The sequence below is a fragment of the Vicia villosa genome, unplaced genomic scaffold (assembly GCF_029867415.1).
Source record: "Vicia villosa cultivar HV-30 ecotype Madison, WI unplaced genomic scaffold, Vvil1.0 ctg.000605F_1_1, whole genome shotgun sequence".
In the NCBI taxonomy this organism is placed as follows: domain Eukaryota; kingdom Viridiplantae; phylum Streptophyta; class Magnoliopsida; order Fabales; family Fabaceae; genus Vicia; species Vicia villosa.
In genome coordinates, this window is record NW_026705277.1 from 149,709 (window position 1) to 168,846 (window position 19,138).

Genomic DNA, 19,138 nt, shown 5'->3' on the forward strand with positions numbered 1-19,138 from the left:
AGTAGAACACTACAATTTCATGAATGTGTTAGTAATGTTGGTGAGATCGATACAACAATTGGATTAAGATCCAATTGTGTTACTAGATATGACTCCACTTTTATAATGCTCAAGAGTGTGATTAATTGTCGTCGTGCCTTTTATAGCTTGAGTTTACGAAATTCAAATTTCAAATGTTGTCCTTCAAGTGAAGAGTGGACAAGATCCAAAATAATGTGTGAACTTTTGAAGCCATTCTACAATATTACCAACTTGATCTCAAGACATTGCTAAAAAAATGAGGGAAAATTTTGACATATATTGGAGTGAGTATAATGTTATCTTGCCTTTTGGTGCTATTCTTGATCCAACAAAAAAATCAACTTTTTGAGTTTTGCATACCGAAAAAATCGACATGAAAACTAGTGAAGATAAGTGCAAAAAGATTAAAGGTGAGTTGAATGAGCTTTATGCGAAAAATTAAACACGAGGAATCTTTAGCATCCTCGTTATATATTTGTGAAGTGCAAACTATTATTGTTATTTCTTTTGATTACTTCAGTTTTAAAATTTAAAGAGCAAACTATTTATTTATTTTTTATGTTTAATTTGTAGGAATTTGAAGAGCATGAAAGTCAAGCAAGTAACAATACCGGAAAATATGAACTTGATGCTTATTTAGATGAATAAAGGTTGCCTCCATCAAGTGATTTTGATATCTTGGCTTATTGGAAGGAAAAAGTCGTAGATGTCCTAATCTTGCAATAATGAATTGTGATATATTGAGCATTCCAATAACCACGGTTGCATCTGAATCTGCTTTTAGTATTGGCTCTCGAGTTTTAAACAAGTGTGGAATTTCAATGAAAGAGGAATTTGTTCAAGCTCTTATGTGCACACGAAGTTGGTTATATAGTTTTGAAGGTAAACTTGTTAACTTTTCTCAAGTGTATCATAAATTCATAATGTTCCATGGTATTCACTCATGTTATAAATATTATTTGAACGGCTACATTTCTTGTTGCATGGTATCATAGATTCATAATGTTGCATGGTATTCACTCACGTTATAAATATTGTTCTAACGACTACTTTTCTTGTTTTGTAGAATTTGATAATGATATCAATACTAATAAAAATGATGGAAATAGGCAATCATCCAACACAATTGAACATGTGAATGCCATTAAAGAAAACTCAAGTGACATTGTTAAACTATTATTGTTATTTCTTTTGATTACTTCAGTTTTAAAATTTAAAGAGCAAACTATTTATTTATTTTTTATGTTTAATTTGTAGGAATTTGAAGAGCATGAAAGTCAAGCAAGTAACAATACCGGAAAATATGAACTTGATGTTTATTTAGATGAACAAAGGTTGCCTCCATCAAGTGATTTTGATATCTTGGCTCATTGGAAGGAAAAAAGTCGTAGATGTCCCAATCTTGCAATAATGAATTGTGATATATTGAGCATTCCAATAACCACGGTTGCATCTGAATATGCTTTTAGTATTGACTCTCGAGTTTTAAACAAGTGTGGAATTTCAATGAAAGAGGAATTTGTTCAAGCTCTTATGTGCACACGAAGTTGGTTATATAGTTTTGAAGGTAAACTTGTTAACTTTTCTCAAGTGTATCATAGATTCATAATGTTCCATGGTATTCACTCATGTTATAAATATTATTTTAACGACTACATTTCTTGTTGCATGGTATCATAGATTCATAATGTTGCATGGTATTCACTCACGTTATAAATATTGTTCTAACGACTACTTTTCTTGTTTTGTAGAATTTGATAATGATATCAATACTAATCAAAATGATGGAAATAGGCAAAGCATCCAACACAATTGAACATGCGAATGCCATTAAAGAAAACTCAAGTGACATTGTGAGTCGAGTTAGGACTATTTGATTTTGTGTTATCTTGGAACAAAGTTATTTTGTATTATCATAAATATTTGAACATGTAATTTGTAACTTAAAACTTGTTGGAACAAGTTATTTAAATTTGTGTGCTATATTGGATAATTTGTAATGCATTTTGGACAATTTGTAATTCATTGTGAATAGTTGAATTAAGTTAATGTGTTGTTTTAGATTTTAATTGTTAACTTATGGGGATTATTTAGAAATCCTGGTTTTGGATATGAAATTTATTATATAATATAGGTATTATTGCATTACATACTTATAAAAATAAGGAGAAAAACCAAATGGTTGGGTGATAGCAAGACAGTTTTTTTTGTAGAGAATGAGACACGGTGAACCAAATGCTTCAAAACCAACATAATGAAATTCAAACAACTTTTGGGCGGAGCATAACTGCGGTTGAACACCAATTCAAAGATAACACTCTATACTCACAGTTGGTTCTTAACATATCCCGAGCGGGATTGAATTTTATTGTTCATGAAGCGAAGCATGCAGAGACAACGGAGCCAGATAGTTCAAAGTATGGATGAACAATAGGAAAACTTACTGACTTCCAAGTGCTTGTCTAATTTCTAAAAAAATGAAGGTAAATTCCCCCTTACGCATGGAAGAGGTCTATACTCATTGGAAAAGACTCTGATTTGATGACCACAGTTCGATGAATGATGGTACATCGAGTATAACCATCACAACCCAGTTTGAAGTGATCATGGATAGATTTTCTAAAGCGAATGACAGTGTGAGATTGTACGTTAAAGAACAACTGGGGAAAATCGCCTACACATAACCCACTGATATGAAACCTCCTTCACAATCGGTAAAAACCAAAATGCTTCTGAAAAGTGTTAAAGTATACAAGATGACAATTTAATAAAGCGGACTTCATCTTAACATGAAATTTTTTATTCACATTTCCCGGATTCTCCACCCCTAAATCGCAAAAAAGTGTTTTCTAGGGAGCTCGCATTTCCAAATCACCTCGTACAACTCCGATTAAGAAACCACCAATTCCACCACTGATTATTCACGTTGTTGATATGCCGCTTTTTATGCGCAAACACATTGAAAGGATCGTAGATGTGGTATGTGATGGTAATTACGAGTTTTAGGCCGTGTTTGGTTTACTTGGTAAAGGAGATGAGAACCACAATATTGTGCGACAAACACTTATTTCAGAGTTGACGACACATAGGGAAGCTTACACACGACTATATGGGAACAAGGAATAATTATATAAAATTCACAATGCTCTTGTTCCATGTGTTATCGGTTATGCATCACCTGAAAAGTGGATGTGCTTCCCTGAAATGGGTCATCTTATAGAAAATGCATATGATTGGGTGTGTATCGATTTGACAAGATATGATTTTTCAGAGACATTTTTCCCGCTTCGGAGTCGCCCACCTCAAGACTCCGACCGCATAATTTGTATTGGGTATCTCAGATCGCTCCATTTTATTCAGGTTTATTTGAAAATGGGGTGACCTATTCTGACTACGTCAGTGGAGTGGACGACACATTCTGCAAAAGAGGTTGAAACTTGGCCAGATTATTTTTTGGAAAAGATGGCAAAATTCACCAAGTTAACGGAGCTTGAGAGCGAAACAAATAGGGAGAAGTCGAAGAAAGAACCAGTTTTAAATTTAAACGGTGACAATTCGTTCGATATATTTTTGAATGTAATGGAACCATTTTTGTATGTATTGTCGTGCACAATTTAAATTATATATGATGTAATACGTGTGTGTGTGTGTGTGTGTATATTCAACATTTTACCGCCGTTTACTTTTACCAATTTAATTGTTCTTATGTTTCTATGGTACTGATTCTGCCTAAATAAATTTTGTTGCTCGTTCTGCATAATTCGAAAATGCACTTCCGAAATGTTTAAAAAAAAAACTATCAAGGCATGTTTTTTAGATATGAATATTCGAAAACCCCTTATTTTCGTTAAATAATAATGGGTGTATTCGGAAGTGTATATCTGAAACATGTCCTGGCACATGATAAGAATTCTTGAGACCAAATTGCTCCAAATCTTTTATAAATAGGGTCTCCAAACCATTTCTTCAACACCACACACCACAAATCAGAGATGACCCAAGCATATCCTCACCTAGCTTTTGTTTACTCCAATGGTGCGAAGTCGCCACTTTAATTTAGTTCTTCGAGGACACGCCTCTCGCCGAGCTGATTACCATACTCAATTCTCTCGTGCAATATCCAGAAAATCGAAAGGTAGTCATGCTTGAGTACCGTTCACCATCACTCGACATTAAAGGAAAGGTACAGTTGACCCATTTTGCACTGAAAAACGAATGACGATTTAAAGGTTATGTGAAGTACTTTTTGTCGATACTCTACCAAGGGTCCAATTAGAGTGAATGCAAAGATTCAGAAATCGGGAGAGGATGTTATCAAAATGTTGCAACGTCCTCAATTACCCGTTTATAACATGTAATGTTAAATTTCTGTTTCAATATCTATGTTAAATTTTTGTTTTAATATCTATGTTAAATTTTAGTATCAATATCTATGTTAAATTTCAGACATGTAATTTCAATTATCTATATTAAATTTATAATAAGTTTTTATGATTTTTAGGTTATGTTGTTTTTTAGAATGCATTTGGTGTTTATTTTGGATAAGTACTTCCGAAACTCACCAATGGGTGAATTCCTAAATACATCTCTGAAAGCACCCATAAAAAAATGAAATGTAGTGCGTTCGAAGATGTATAGCCGAATTCAAAGGGTAAAACTGGATTTTTTTCCAGAGACCCCAAAAAAGGTTAAGGGGTGTACAAAGAAATTTCCAAATCATATCACCATAAAACACTCTCAATCATCCTATGCTTTTCCTCTACCAGTGCATCCACTCTCAATCATCATATACTTTTCCTCTATCAGTGCCTCCACTCTCAATCATCTTACAACTACAACTAACTCCACCACTATTATTGTTCCACTCTCAATCATCCTACAACTACAACTTGCTCCACTACTATTACTGCTGCAATAGCTTACTCCAACCATTCTAATGCAAAACCGTTGATACGTCCAAAACCGCTTGGACCGCCAGTTAACGAGAATTTATCTTGCCACCATCCAAATTATACATGCCACCCCCCAATTTTTTTATTCCAATTTTACCCCTGATGAGATACAAAGAATTTCCCAACGAAATTTCAGATACACCATACCGAATTACAGAAAGGAAATTCCCGGTGGTGTATTTGAAATTGCCAGTATACTAGAAATTTCAAATTTTCGGGCAATACCGGAAATTTCATTGTAACTTAAATTTCTGGTATGTTTCAATATTAGGTTTTTTCAACGGTTGAGATTTTGCCGATACTTTTGGAGGGTCCTGATTGCAGAGACATATATGTGTGATCTAGAATGCCTCACCGGATCTATCGGTGATCCGTCCCGCAATAGAACCATCCATGTCTCTGGTCCTCACTGCAAAATTTAAAAATATAAGAAAAATAGTTTTTTTAAAAAAAAATTAAAATACCGAAAATCTCGAAATTTCTGGTAAGATAATACGCATTGGAAATTTCAAATTTTCCAGTAATATTGGTAAAGAAAATACCAGAAATTTTGAAATTTTCGATAGCAAATACTAAAAATTTCACAAAATATACCGTAAATCTTATTTGTTTTCGCCAAATTTCCAGTATCGTCACAGAATTTGAAAAATCTGGTTCTTCCAATAAATTTATGAAAATGTGGTAATGAAAATTGATTGGACAATTTGGTCTTTTCATAGGTTTGGGGTGTCAGGTATAATTTGGGAGGCGGCAAGATAAATTCTCTAGGTTTAGTTCGGTTTCAGTGGTTTTATGGTTTATTGCTCGGTTTTAGTGGCAGGCGGGTTTTTAATGTATAATAGACCGGACACTGGACCAGTTTCCGGTTCAACCAGTCCTACCGGCAGATTCAGTTCGGTTTTCACTACCATGGTTAAGGGACACGAATATCATTTTCATTCAAAATAATACATGCTACTACTATGTGCACCTGTAGATATAGTTATCATTTCTACTGGCATCACAGCTGACCTATCACTAGTCCCGCGTAAGTGAAGTAAAACCGTCCACGGGATACTCAACGAAAACAGTCCATGAGATAGTTCTGAGTCTCATTAATATGTTGGACAGCATGTTTTTGGGAACTTATATCTGTGTATTTTCCAATTCAGTTACGGTTAATTCAAGAGTCCAATTGTCCAAATATGCGCCAGTCTTATCTTCCACCAATTCAACAGCGAGGAGAACTCTTACTAGTTGAAAATACTAAAATACAAGTAGACTGGAGATAATATTTTAAGGTAAAGTCAATAACATACAATACAATGTCTCCAATGTCCAAACTTGTAATACAAACTTCAAAAAGTAATATTTTGACAGGAAAAGTCGACAACTTCATCTCAGTCAGCAATTTTAAATATGTGAATGTCGAAGTTTTACTTGGAAAATGGCCTATTTACACTGGAAATATAACAACTTAACTAAAGGATTAACCCAAAAGCCATAATAGAATCTCATTCTGCAAATTCTATTTACAATTTCGCAATAGAATCTAAATCCAATGAAAGATCAAATTTGTCATGTTTCAACTTAATCAACCATGACACACCAATGGTCTAAGTGAATTTTGGACGCACCACCATAGAACTAAGACACGAGGACGTTCTTTAGTGGTAGAGAATATATACTCTTCATTTTCTTAATCCAAATCTACATGCTAGCCCGCAAGAGTTTGCTCCAGAAAGGCCAAATGTTTCTCTTAAGATCTTTCTGTATAACGCAAACTGAAACTGGCTACAAAGTCAAGGAGGGGGACATTTTTTGGACCTCTCTTCCAAGACCAGATCCGCGCTGCCGCAGAATTTCGAAAATCTAACCTGATAAAACAAAATAATATAAACAAAACATGCATTTGATTTCCAGACGATACCATGATGAAAATATTTAGTCAAAACTGGAGCAGCGACTCCATCTTCCTTGCAAATAATCCTCCAATGAGACAGTCTGCTCAGTGCTACTGATAGAAACTGCATCATCCTCCACATCCAGCAAAGCAAGGTTAAGGTGGGATTGGATATTTGTTCGAACTGGTTCCTCATCAAATCCATCATGTGTCTCCGGTGCACAAACTTCTTGTTCTGCCCATCTTGTTACTTCTTCATCACCGTGAAGAAGTTTCAGTATCTGCATTATTGAAGAAACTTGATTAATAACCCAAAGGACACAGTGTGAGACAAAACGGAAGGGAATGAATTTGCATAGACAAAGGACTTACAACTCGGATTTGAGGTCGCAATCTAGGAACCCGTCTAATACAAAGAGTAGCAGCTAAAACCATTCTCTTGATCTGACAATCGTTGTATTCACTGCCAAGGCTTGGGTCAAGCAACTGGGAAATCTTCCCGCTTTTCAAGATTGATGTTGCCTGAAATTGGATGTGGTCATTAGTCATATTTACTTCAAACTCTTAGGATATAATACTTGCGGAATGCTGAGTTCTAGTATTAGCACATGCTATTAAAAAAAACTTACCCACATAACAAGGCTCTCCTGGCCCTTTGGAGATTCGTTGTTAATGGGTTTCCTATTGGATAGAAGCTCAAGGAGTACAACACCAAAAGCATATACATCAATTTTGTCGGTAACTCTACCGTGCATAAAATATTCAGGAGCTAGGTACCTGTCAGATAAAACCTTTTCAGACCAAATCAAATAAAGATAAACAAGCCATGGAAGATAGAAAAAAGAATGCTACTCACCCAAATGTTCCGGCAACATCAGTACAAATAATATGAGAAGAAGAAGAACCCCAACTAGCCAGTCCAAAATCTGAGAGCTGAAGAAATAAACATGTGGCTTAGAGGAAGGGTATAACTGAAATCAAGTCGGAAGAAATGTAAAAAGATGACAAAGCCTATCAGAACAACGAGAGTAAAAATATTACAGCACCTGAGCCTCAAAATCATCTGAAAGAAGGATATTCGAAGATTTGACATCCCTATGGATTACTGCTTGAGCACAGCCATTATGGAGATAATCCAAGGCCTCGGCTACACCCACTGCCACTCGGTACCTCTCTTGCCAGCCAAATGAATTATAGTCAATTCTGTTACCTATTCCAGAGAGCACAAGAAAAACAAATTAGAGAAAGTAAGGAATTACGCAATCACTATCAATTTACAAACAGTGCCAAATAAATAATCTACCGTGAAGGTTTTCTTCTAGGCTTCCTCTTGATAAAAAATCATAAACCAGTAATAAATGGTTTCCCTCTAAACAAAAACCAGATAGAGATATTGTGTTCTTATGATGCAAAGTTGTAACAATCTCAACTTCTTGAGCGAACTCTTGTACAACATTCTCAGACGGCTTCAAAATTTTCACAGCCAATTCCTTGCCTTCGGGAAGACACCCTCTGTAAACATCACTACTGCCACCTTTGCCAACCAAATTTTCTAAAAACACAATTAAGGAGAGTATCAGAACATATCTCAATTATGTGGCTAGAATGAAAATTGGGAAACAAAAGTTGGATTGATGAAAGCTTACCGGATGAGAAGTTTACAGTTGCAGCTACAAGTTCCTGCAAACTATACAATCTACAAGAAGCCGAGTACTTCTCTCGTAAAACCAACAATTCTTCAGGAAGGCTACCGCCATCACTGCAAAGGGTGGGAGGAGGTAAGATAATAGCAGATCCAAACGGCACAATGGCACCACTCTCCCCATCCAGGGTAGACTCGTCAATTTGATCAACATCAATCTGTTTATGATCCGGATAGACTACAGCTGAAGAATGACTTCCGGAATGTCGTATTGCCCGTTGAAAAACAAATGTATTTTTCGGTGAAGACTTAGCTGTATGCTTTTTGTGCTGAAATACATTTCGAATGAGTGACCAACCAGGTTTTGTCTGTTTAGAATTACCCACCACGGAATCATCTTCGTGTTTTTCAAACGGTACCAAAGCAAGCGGGTTTTCCGTTTCACAATCATCAAGCAACAACTCCCCTTGATTATATTCATTTTCAGAAATCTTGTATTCAGTTTCAGAAATCTCTCGCAGAGCACAACTTTCACAATTCTTCACACTTTTATTAGTAAAAATCACCAACGACTTTGATGATAAATGTGGACGTTCCTGTAATTTCTCTGCCATAACAACAACAACAATAAAATAAACCTCCCAGAACAAGAGATAAAAAAAACCAACACAGTATCACAATTCACAACCAAAGCTGAAAATAGAAATAATTCACGCACGAAAAATAAATCAGAAAAACAAAGCGGGAACCAAAACCTTTATCACTAGCTTCTCTATGAAAAGCAATTTTCCCATTATCAACAGCGAAAACAGAAACACACTTATGCAATTTCTTCGCACAATACTTAGCCACCCACGAAGACGACCGAATTGCATGATGAGATTTCGAAGTTCCTAGAATCACCGTCGAAACTCCAAACGCTTTCGCCTCTTGCACTAAAAGCTTCCGAACCGAATCACCTCTACACACTTTCAACCTAAGATCAACCTGACAATAAAAAACAACACAGTCAATTTCACTTTCCAAAAAGGCAAAAACCGATAAAATCTTCAAACTGTTCATTAATCATTTTCCCTCCCTTTTCGGAGGAACAAACCTGCTTTAAATTGCAGAAGCCTTCATAAACGGCGAGAACTGAATCGAACGTCTTCACCAGAGATAGCAACGACGATGTTCCCTCTGCAAATAAACATTCACATTCTATATTCAACACAACGTTTCCCACAGAAGCAATGCTAAGAGAGAGAGAGAGAGAGAGAGAGAGAGAGAGAGAGAGAGAGACCAGTTACGGTGTCGAGAACGTGAAGCGCGATGACGAGGTCACCGGGCTCAGCGACCTTAACGAGTGCCCACGTCAGCAACTCGCGGCTGCGGGGATCTAATTTAACTCCGACCAACACTTTCCGGCCACCGGCGCCGTCGTCGATTAACTTCATTGGGAGAAATGAGAATCACTTTGTTGTTTTCTGATTCTCTCTCTTGGTGTTGTTGTTTTATCTTGGGAATGGCGAGAGGGAACGAATCATGGTTGAGGGAAGGACTGTAAAAGCAAACTGTCTCGGGAGAAATGTTTCTCTGCTACTCGGTTCTATGTAATCAATTCTAGATTCGATCTGAGCCGTTCGTTGAGCCGACCATTATCGTGTTAATGTAATTTATTTAACTCAATGTATTAAGTATGTTAATTAATTATGGATTGTCATGCACTTAATGGACCCGATGCTGAGGTGGCGGATGCTAAATCACAAATACCGGGATAGTGTGTGAGAGAAAACACTGTAGCGTAGACATCGGAGACCGTGCTTTGAAAATGACTGATTTGAAGCCGTTGATTCTTTCACGGTGTTAACTGTTAGTAAATAAATGCTTTGAAAAATCAAAGAAATTTATAAGTGATGTCGAAATCTTAATTTAAAAAATAATAATTATTCATTTTTTCCTTTGTTAGTTTAATTAATGATTGATTATTACTCAGTTTTAAATTCAATTTTGAATTGTTGAATTTAGAAAAATCTTACTCTAATATTCCATAGTCCATACTCTATATTGATATTATTTAGAGTTATGAAGATTTGGTAAGATATAGTAATAAGATAAGAGGTGAAGGCATTGAAATTACTCCCTCCGTTCCACAATGAGTGACCCATTTGGAATAAAATGGTGTCCCAAAATGTATGACCTATTTCAATTTCCAATACACTTTTTCCAATTTTACCCTCTAATTATTAAAAAGTTCATCATTTCCAATACATAATAAGGGTACTATAGTAAAAACAATATTATCTCTCTTACTTTTTTACACTTTTCTTAATATGTGTGAAATGGTGTGCTGGGTCACTCATTGTGGGACGGAGGGAGTTGTATATATGCTTTAATGCCATTTATTTATAAAAAGAAAATGATACTACTTTGATGCAGGGTCCTTCCTTGGTTATTTAGAATGATTATGCTTCCTTGTTCATGTACTATTTAGAAAATGATCAAGGTACTTAGCTGGTAAAAATGATGAATATTTTTTTTTGATAAACAACGTGCTACTTACTTCCCTTTTAAAAGGAATATTATTTTAATTAAATAAATTTCACATTTAATTATGAAAAAATAATAAATGTCTTTTAATTGTGTCCCGACTCCCGCGTACTATGTGTGCCTTTTTTTTAGATTACTAGTACTTTTATCTGTGATTATATTACGCTTTACATTTATGTAGATGAAAAACATATTTAATTAATAAAATTTGTTTAAAAAAAGGGTCATGTTTTTTTAATAATTTTATTAGATTTTGTGATCTATAAAAGTTTTAAATGATACTATTTTTTATTAAAAAATTTATTTAATTATAACTAAATTAAATTATAATTTTGACCTCTTATTTTAATCAATTCACAAAATAAATATCCCTTTCATTTTTAAATAGATGACACAATTAACTTAGTGAACATGATAAGTTGTGTCATCTTATGTCATTTATATTTATTTTTTAATATATATTTATGAAGGAAAAAAAATTATTCTTTAAGAGTATATTTTGATTTTGATTGGTGGTATAAGATGAAGCGAGAATTTTTTTTAATAACTACTATTATTTTTTTTAATTTTAAAATAACCATAGTTTTAAAAAAATTTACTAACCCAACCACATTTTAAAAATTTTTGCCACAGTGAAGAGGCATCACTTTGTGTGGCGCATGCACCTAAAATTACATAGAGGCGCCAACCAAGATGGCACATGCTCCTATGTGGAGTTATCATGCATGGCACATGCACTTAAATTATAAGTGCAGTAGTTGCTCTGTGCGACTACTCAGTTGTTTTGATTTTTTAATAAATACAAACATCATTCTCCACAAATTTTCACACTTCTCTCATAATTTAATTTCTAAAAAAGTCTTCTAGTCCTGCTCCCAGGTTTTCAACATTTATCAAAAGAGATGCTCGTGCATTTTTCTGGCAACCAAGTCTGCGATGAAGATCAAACTTTGGAATACGCAAGATTTCAAGCATTTTCAGAGGAGTCTGATTAGATGGTTAGACGGAGAAATTCTTAACGGTGAAAAGATCAGAAGAATTGATAGGCAAATTACGGTATCCAACGAAAATGGAGTAACTCAATCATGGAAACCCGTGAAAATCGACTACGACGTTCTTATGATGATGCTTGGACAACATGAAATTGTTTTGATGGTTGTAATCTCTTAGTTTTTATGATGTGCTCAGTTGTTCTATTTTTTCCCTTGTTATTGTTGTTTACGTTATTGTGTTAAGTATGTTGTACCCGAATGTTTAATGAAATATGAAATGAAAGTCTAATTTAAATTGAAATTTCTTGGTGGAATTTGATCCACGGTTAGGACAGATATTTTTATTGTGCCCGACTTCACGACATATGCTACACTTTCGTACCATTTTCTCATGATCCATCTCGGTTGTGATCCGGGTGCTGTTCGGGCGACCTCTTTTCTTTCTCCGCATGTTATCATTATGCCAAACCACGTCCCCTTCATACGTAGGCCAATTATCCTCCTTTGCCATCACTTGAAATGAGTTGTTGTACACCCCGAGCAAGGTATCTGCCTTGTAAATGGGAGATAAAAGTGCTAACGGATCTTGATGCGCATACGAACATGCTGCAATTACATGAGAGCATGGCATCCGAAAGGCTTGAAACTTTCCACAATCGCACCACCCTTCATCTATAAGAACCCTGTATTGTTGTCTCGGAAGGCCCTCGTTATGGTCAATCGTTTCTTTAACACTGAAGGTCCGGTTGAATCGATCGAAAGATGTCACAATGTGGCTGTTGGCTTTGGCAGATTGCTCTTTCATGAATTTGACGCATGTTTCGCTCCATAATTGTCCGGATTCTATAACTGCATTCCAACGCTCACCTCTTCTTGCGAAAAGAGAAGCCATCCTATAGTATGTTGCTTCCACCAAGGCAGTAATCGGAAGGTGTCTGATGCCCTTAAACACCCCGTTCATAGACTCCACAAGATTCGTAGTCATGTGCCCCCATCGCTTCCCGTTGTCGTATGATCTGGTCCATTTCTCTCTAGCAAGATTGTCTACCCATCTGCCTGCATCTGGATTTGCCGCTACAATTTCATGTCGATAATATTGGAACGTCGGTTGAGTCAACGCATATCCGGCATTGACAAGAGTCTTCCGAAGAGCCCCGTCCTTTATCTCCCGCATGAAATTTTGTGCGATGTGTCGAATACAGTAAACATGCGTTGATGTAGGGTTTTGCCACCCGTTTGCTGGATTGTTGTACGCACTTTCGATGGCAGCATGTCTGTCTGAAATCAAGCAAAGTCCAGGTTGGGGGGCAACGTGTAACACCCCATATTTTCTAAATTTAATTTAATTGGAAATTAAATTATTATTTGGAATTATTCAGTATTTTGTGGAATTATTTGGAAAGAAATATGAGATAGGCTATTGGGCCAAGTGTGGTGTTAGTCAAGAGGGGGGGGTGCTATGTTAGTAAAAGGTCTTGTTCCAATTAAGGCTTATTTTATAAAATAATAAGGAAAATTGGAAAATGAGGAAAAAGGAGTCAGAACGTGAAAGATGAGAAGTGGAAGAGAAGAGCTGAGGAACGTAAAGAGGAAACAAGGAGGAGAGGACCAAAGATCAAGAACTCTTGGCTAAGGTAAGGGGGGACTTGTCTTGATTATCATCTATTATCGGGTTAGGGGTGGATAATGCTGAATAGATGTAGAATTCGGATCAATTGAGTCATATGATAGGTTTAGGGATTGTGTCAATTGTATGATTTTTGACCCCTGTGTTTTGAATCTATGATGTATGTGTTGTTATAATCTCAATTGATGAATATTTGGTGTATTATGAGACGTAATTGGTGTTGTTTGTGCATTCTAATTCTCTATGTTCGCACTGGTATGTGTTGGGATGTTTGGAATACATGGAATGCTGTCTTCTCTGCAGATTGGGGTTTTTAGAATCGCGGTTCGCGCCGCGTACATAGGGGATGCGCCGCGAACCTGAAGGCGTAAGGCCAGGAAGACTTGTTGAGTTCAGTACGCGCCGCGAACAGGTGACCGCGCCGCGAAGGCGTTGTTCCAAATCGTTCCGCGCCGCGAACATGTGTACGCGCCGCGAAGGCGTTGTTTCGATTCGTTCCGCGCCGCGAGTGTGTGATGGCGCCGCGTGCTGTTGATGTTTTGTGATTTTTTTAAGAAAGTTCAAAGAGGCATAACTTTCTAACCGTTGGTTCATTTGATGCGCCGTTTTGGGCTAAATGAACCTTATTAATCGATCTATGTGATGATGATTTGACTGGTTTTAGAATGATGATAACATATGTTGCTATTTCTTGATGATGATGATGATTGTAGCAAATATGTGCATGTTTTCGACATGATGATGATAGAAATGTGGTTGAATGATGTTAATATATATGAACATACTTGAATGATGATGATGATTATTGAGGATGATGATGATAATGATATAAGTATGTTATATATGTTGCATTCATTCATGTGCATTGTTGATACTGTATCCATAAGGGATGTGTTGGATCAGTGAAGGGCATGATTCCCATTGTGTGGAATCTGTGCTGGCAGGGCCGTATCTGGATGATGATAGATCGGTCATGGGTTATACCCATTGGATGACGTTGGTACCACATGCATAGTGTCAGTTCATTCATATGCATGATTTATGGCATGATTGAAGGTATTCCAGTATTGTAAATGCTGATGATGTGTTGGTTGTTATTTGTTTTGTTTTGATTGTCTGTTTATGAAACAATTGGGTGAATGATGCAACTGTGACGTGTTATTGCTTTATAACCTTATAACATTTGTTAATTATGACGAGACTCACCCTTACATGTTGTCATTTTCAGACTGAAGATAGCGGCTGTTCGACTCGGTGAGGATTAGCTCATGAGTCAGTGTTTTAGTTAGCGTCAGGTGTCATGCTCTGGTAGTTGTAACACTGGGAACGTTTGTTTGTGGTTTTGAATGTAACTCTATATTTATCTGTTTTGATTGAAGTCTGAAACATTTAGTAATAATGTAGACTTGATGTGGTATTTTCCGCTGCGTAGAACATGGTTTGGATAATGAGTTATGATTTTCAGGTGTTCGAATGATGCATGACTTATGTGACGTGTATATTTGTTATTTATGAATTGTGATACCTCTCTACATGTTACTCTGATTTAATAATATGTTTAATTGCCGCGGGTTATTTAGAGGGGTGTTACACAACGTGTGTCCGAAGATTTCTAAGAAAGAAACCCCAACCTCCAGCATTTTCTCCTTCCACAAGAGCGAAAGCAACAGGAAAGATGTTACTACTTCCGTCTTGAGCCACAGCCATCAACATGGTGCCTTTATATTTTCCGTACAACCAAGTTCCATCTATTTGAAGAATTGGTTTGCAATATGAAAATCCTTGTACACATGGGCGGAAAGCCCAGAAGAGCCTGTGGAATATCACATTTCCTTGAAGTGATGTTCCGTCTGGAGATTGCGCCGGAAGGGTCTCTAAAATAGTAACAGTTCCAGGAGCATAATTTTGAAGCGCATATAAGAAATGTGGGAGTCGTTTATACGAATCCTCCTAATTTCCATACACAACTTCGATCGCCTTTGTCTTCACCAGCCACGCCTTTCTATAAGACGGAGTGTAGTTGTACGTTGCAACGATATGAGAGATTATCGTTTTCACCTTTAATGATGGATTTTTTTCAACTAGAGGCAAGATTTCTTGACAAATGATGTCATAACTTAGCTTACGGTGATCTTGTGAAACATTTGTGTTAACACATGTGTGATCTTGGGAAATATATCCTATAACCCATGAGTCACTTCTCTTCCTGTATGATGCATGCAACCTGAATCCACAATCAGTGTTTCTACAGTAAATTTTGTACCTTTCGACATTGGCGCGATCAACTCTAAAATCAACATTGTTTGCCATATGAAATCTTTTTATGGCCATGATACATGCCTCCTTAGAACGAAATCTGTCTCCTACTTTTAACCGTTGATCTGTTTGGGTGTATGGATCATAGAAAATATCAGTCGATGGTTCGTCATCCCCATCAAAATTCAGGTTCCTCATGTGCACCGGAGGCATATGCACTTGATCTCGTGGTACAACAACTTCCGGTTCATCTTCACTTTCCTCGTTGACCAGGTTATCAACTTCTATTTCCGGTGCTTCTTCTTCTTCATCTACAACGTCGACCTCTGCTTGCTCGTCTCCAAGTGCATCAATGACTTGTGACTCAACCATTTGTGTGGGTTGAACTTCTGGTAGAGTAACATACAGTTCTATGCATTCGTAACCAGAATACTCATGATTGGCAAACATATTCTGCATGTCTTCATCGTCTTTGATCTCAACTTGGATAAACTTGACGGGTTGTCTCCACGAAGAAATCGATATTGGTAAAAAATCTGGGATACACCACCCATTGCAAGCTTTGTCTCTAATCTCCCTTTGAAGTAACTGAAATTTGCTTTTCTGCTTAAACAAAATCGTTTAACCTCAGTGTTTCTAAACAGAAAACCAACTTCTTCGTTGTCATATGTCTCGCCAAAAACATGAGCGTTGATAATGTATTATGGAGGGGCCATTGTTGAGTGGGTAGAGAGTTTTATTTCAGATGTGTAATCAGATGTGTAATGTGTTGTGTTATTTTACACGTTATAGGCTTCCTTTATGTAGACGAACATTGAGTGATGACAATTATGAAGGCGAATACTATACAATCACATGCGTACTGAGTTGATTTGATGAATGCATGACACTGCTGCACACCAGACTGTTTCACAATTGATTTGAGGTATGCATGACACTGCTGAACTGCTGCACAGTCGACTTGACCAGACACAACCATACTGAGCAGTGCATACTGTACAATCACATGCGAATAAAGTTGATGGAGAATGAATGCCGTTTTGGCGATGTTATACCAGTCTCTTTGTAAGAACGCGGTTGCTGAGAAGTGCACCTTCTATGGATGTGCGTTCCTCCTATAAGTATGGGGTTGGTGGAGAATGCCGACGCTATCCCCTGCAGGCAGGAACAACTACACGTTCCCTTATGCAACAAGGTACGTCTTTTTCTCTTTTTCAACGCTATTCCTTGAACGCTAACTCTCTTTTACATAAAAATCTGAAATAACATTTTTGCTCTTTTTTCTTAGGTTCTGTGGTCCTAAATTGGATTACAGTAAGAATCCGAGGGGGAGTGTTGTTTTGTATCGGGACCTAATTGATCACCTCCGAGCTGAAGATGTATTACCCCTAAACTTTTATATGATCATATAGATGTATTACAATTCATCATGTTTTTTAATAATATGTTATTTTTTCTCCTACGCAGTTTAATTGGAGACCATACTTGTTGCTGGACCATGAGCCAAACGAGAGTGACGGGGAAGTTTGGACTGCAGTAGTACCGATAATAAGGTTCAACATCGTGGAGATGCACCAATTTGACCGTGTGAGACTGCAGTTTGGCATGCATCAACCGATCCCGGATCCCCCCACTGATTTGGGTCGCTGGCATATTAAAAGAGTTAACAATCAATGGGACCACGCAGATTATCGTACATTCGCACCTGAATTTTGTGAGATGTGGAAGCAGCGTCGCAGCCGTCTGCTACAATTCCCTGTTGCCCAACTCCCCATGTTTCCAACCGCGGGATACCTTGCTTGGTATAGAACAGTCACAACCCCCGATATGTATGTGTCCGACCCCTACTACCTACACGACCCCCGCCAACAACAATACGCACAACAACCACCCCAACAACCACCCCAACAACGCCAACAACGCCGACAATGCCAAACATCCGAACAACCTGACCGTGAGGAATATCAAACAACACCAACAACGCCCTACCAAAGTCAACCCATCCAACAACAATCATGGGGCTTCACCCAACAACTCTGTGACGCCGACCCCTCCACTAGGCTACCCGTCCAACAACAATCGTGGGGCTTCACCCAACAACACTACGACGCCGGCCCCTCCTCCTCCACTAGGCAACCCATCCAGCAACAATCATGGGCCTTCACCCAACAACACGGCGATGCCGACCCCTCCAACTACAATAGGCAACCCAGCCCCGACATGGGTCTAGATGACGATTACGACCCAAACGAGCAAATGGCCACTCAATCGTCACAGTACCAACAACATGGATACCCCACACCCCAATTTCCACAACACCAACAATATGGGTACACCACACCCCAACAAACAATGCCATTTTTCCAAGGCCAGTCAAGTGCTGAGTTTTACCGACCATATGACGCAACTCCACCGCCAAGACCAATCTTTGAGGGCATGGGGACCCGACTTTTTGACAGCAGCATACAAGAATACATGTCCAACGAGCGCATGGAGGGGCTAATCCGAGGACCACCTACCCAGACACAGCAAGAACAACCAAGGAATAGGGGGGGCGTGGAGAAGTGGGTCGTCGAGATCCTTCCAACCGGATTCGAACAGTTCCAGATTGCGGAACTGGCGGTGAGAGGGGTCATGGTCCGGCGCGGGGTCGGAGGGGTCGTGAATAGCATAATATCCATGTTTTATAAATTTTCTTTTTTTTACCGTATTTGTAATGTTTGAACTGTATGACCGTATTTGTAATGTTGTTTATGCATTTCTTGTATTTGTAATGTTTGGAATGAATGACATGTGGTGTTTCATTATTTATTTATGTTAAAAACAATTTTATTAATAAATAAAAAAATTTTTTAAAAAAAAATAGTATATAAACAATTAAAAAAAAAACAAAAAAAAAACAAAAAAAAAATATATATGTACATAGGCGCCACCCTAGGTGGCTAAAAAGACAAAAATATACATTGATGCCACCCTGGGTGGCGCATAGGTTATGAGAAATTGGTCATTGGCGCCACCTGAGGTGGCTCCTATGTGGAGACCAACTCTGAAACCTGGTCATACAGGTAATTTTTCCGAAAAGATGGTTTTTGGTGTAAATAAATTATTAAACATGATTATTTGGATTTTTTTTTTCACGGCATCACCAAAAACTCATAATGCCCGTAGCGAGTCCTAAACGCATTCTTCTGAATATCTTCCTCCTTCACCCGAATCTGATAGTAACCAGATCTTAAA

The 19,138-nt window shown here is 37.4% G+C and overlaps 1 protein-coding gene across 1 annotated transcript; it reads right to left on the minus strand.

The window, feature by feature from the left end:
- Positions 1-6,422: 6,422 nt before the first annotated feature.
- LOC131629763 (probable receptor-like protein kinase At3g17420) lies at positions 6,423-10,058 on the minus strand. The gene is made up of 10 exons (XM_058900543.1): positions 9,780-10,058; positions 9,594-9,676; positions 9,253-9,484; positions 8,502-9,104; positions 8,159-8,407; positions 7,902-8,065; positions 7,712-7,788; positions 7,485-7,632; positions 7,228-7,377; positions 6,423-7,136 (listed from the first exon to the last, which is right to left on the minus strand). Exons 1-10 carry the CDS (start codon positions 9,931-9,933, stop codon positions 6,897-6,899), a joined length of 2,100 nt encoding a protein of 699 aa, XP_058756526.1. The 5' UTR covers positions 9,934-10,058; the 3' UTR covers positions 6,423-6,896.
- Positions 10,059-19,138: the final 9,080 nt, after the last annotated feature.

Bases quoted from the DNA above. Each gene is read 5' to 3' on its own strand.
- LOC131629763 (XM_058900543.1), bottom strand. From the start codon at position 9,933: ATGAAGTTAATCGACGACGGCGCCGGTGGCCGGAAAGTGTTGGTCGGA. The intron at 7,633-7,711 runs GTGAGTAGCATT...TTTATCTGACAG, and splicing joins GATGTTGCCGGAACATTTGG to GTACCTAGCTCCTGAATATT. The intron at 7,137-7,227 runs GTAAGTCCTTTG...TCAATAATGCAG, and splicing joins TGCGACCTCAAATCCGAGTT to ATACTGAAACTTCTTCACGG.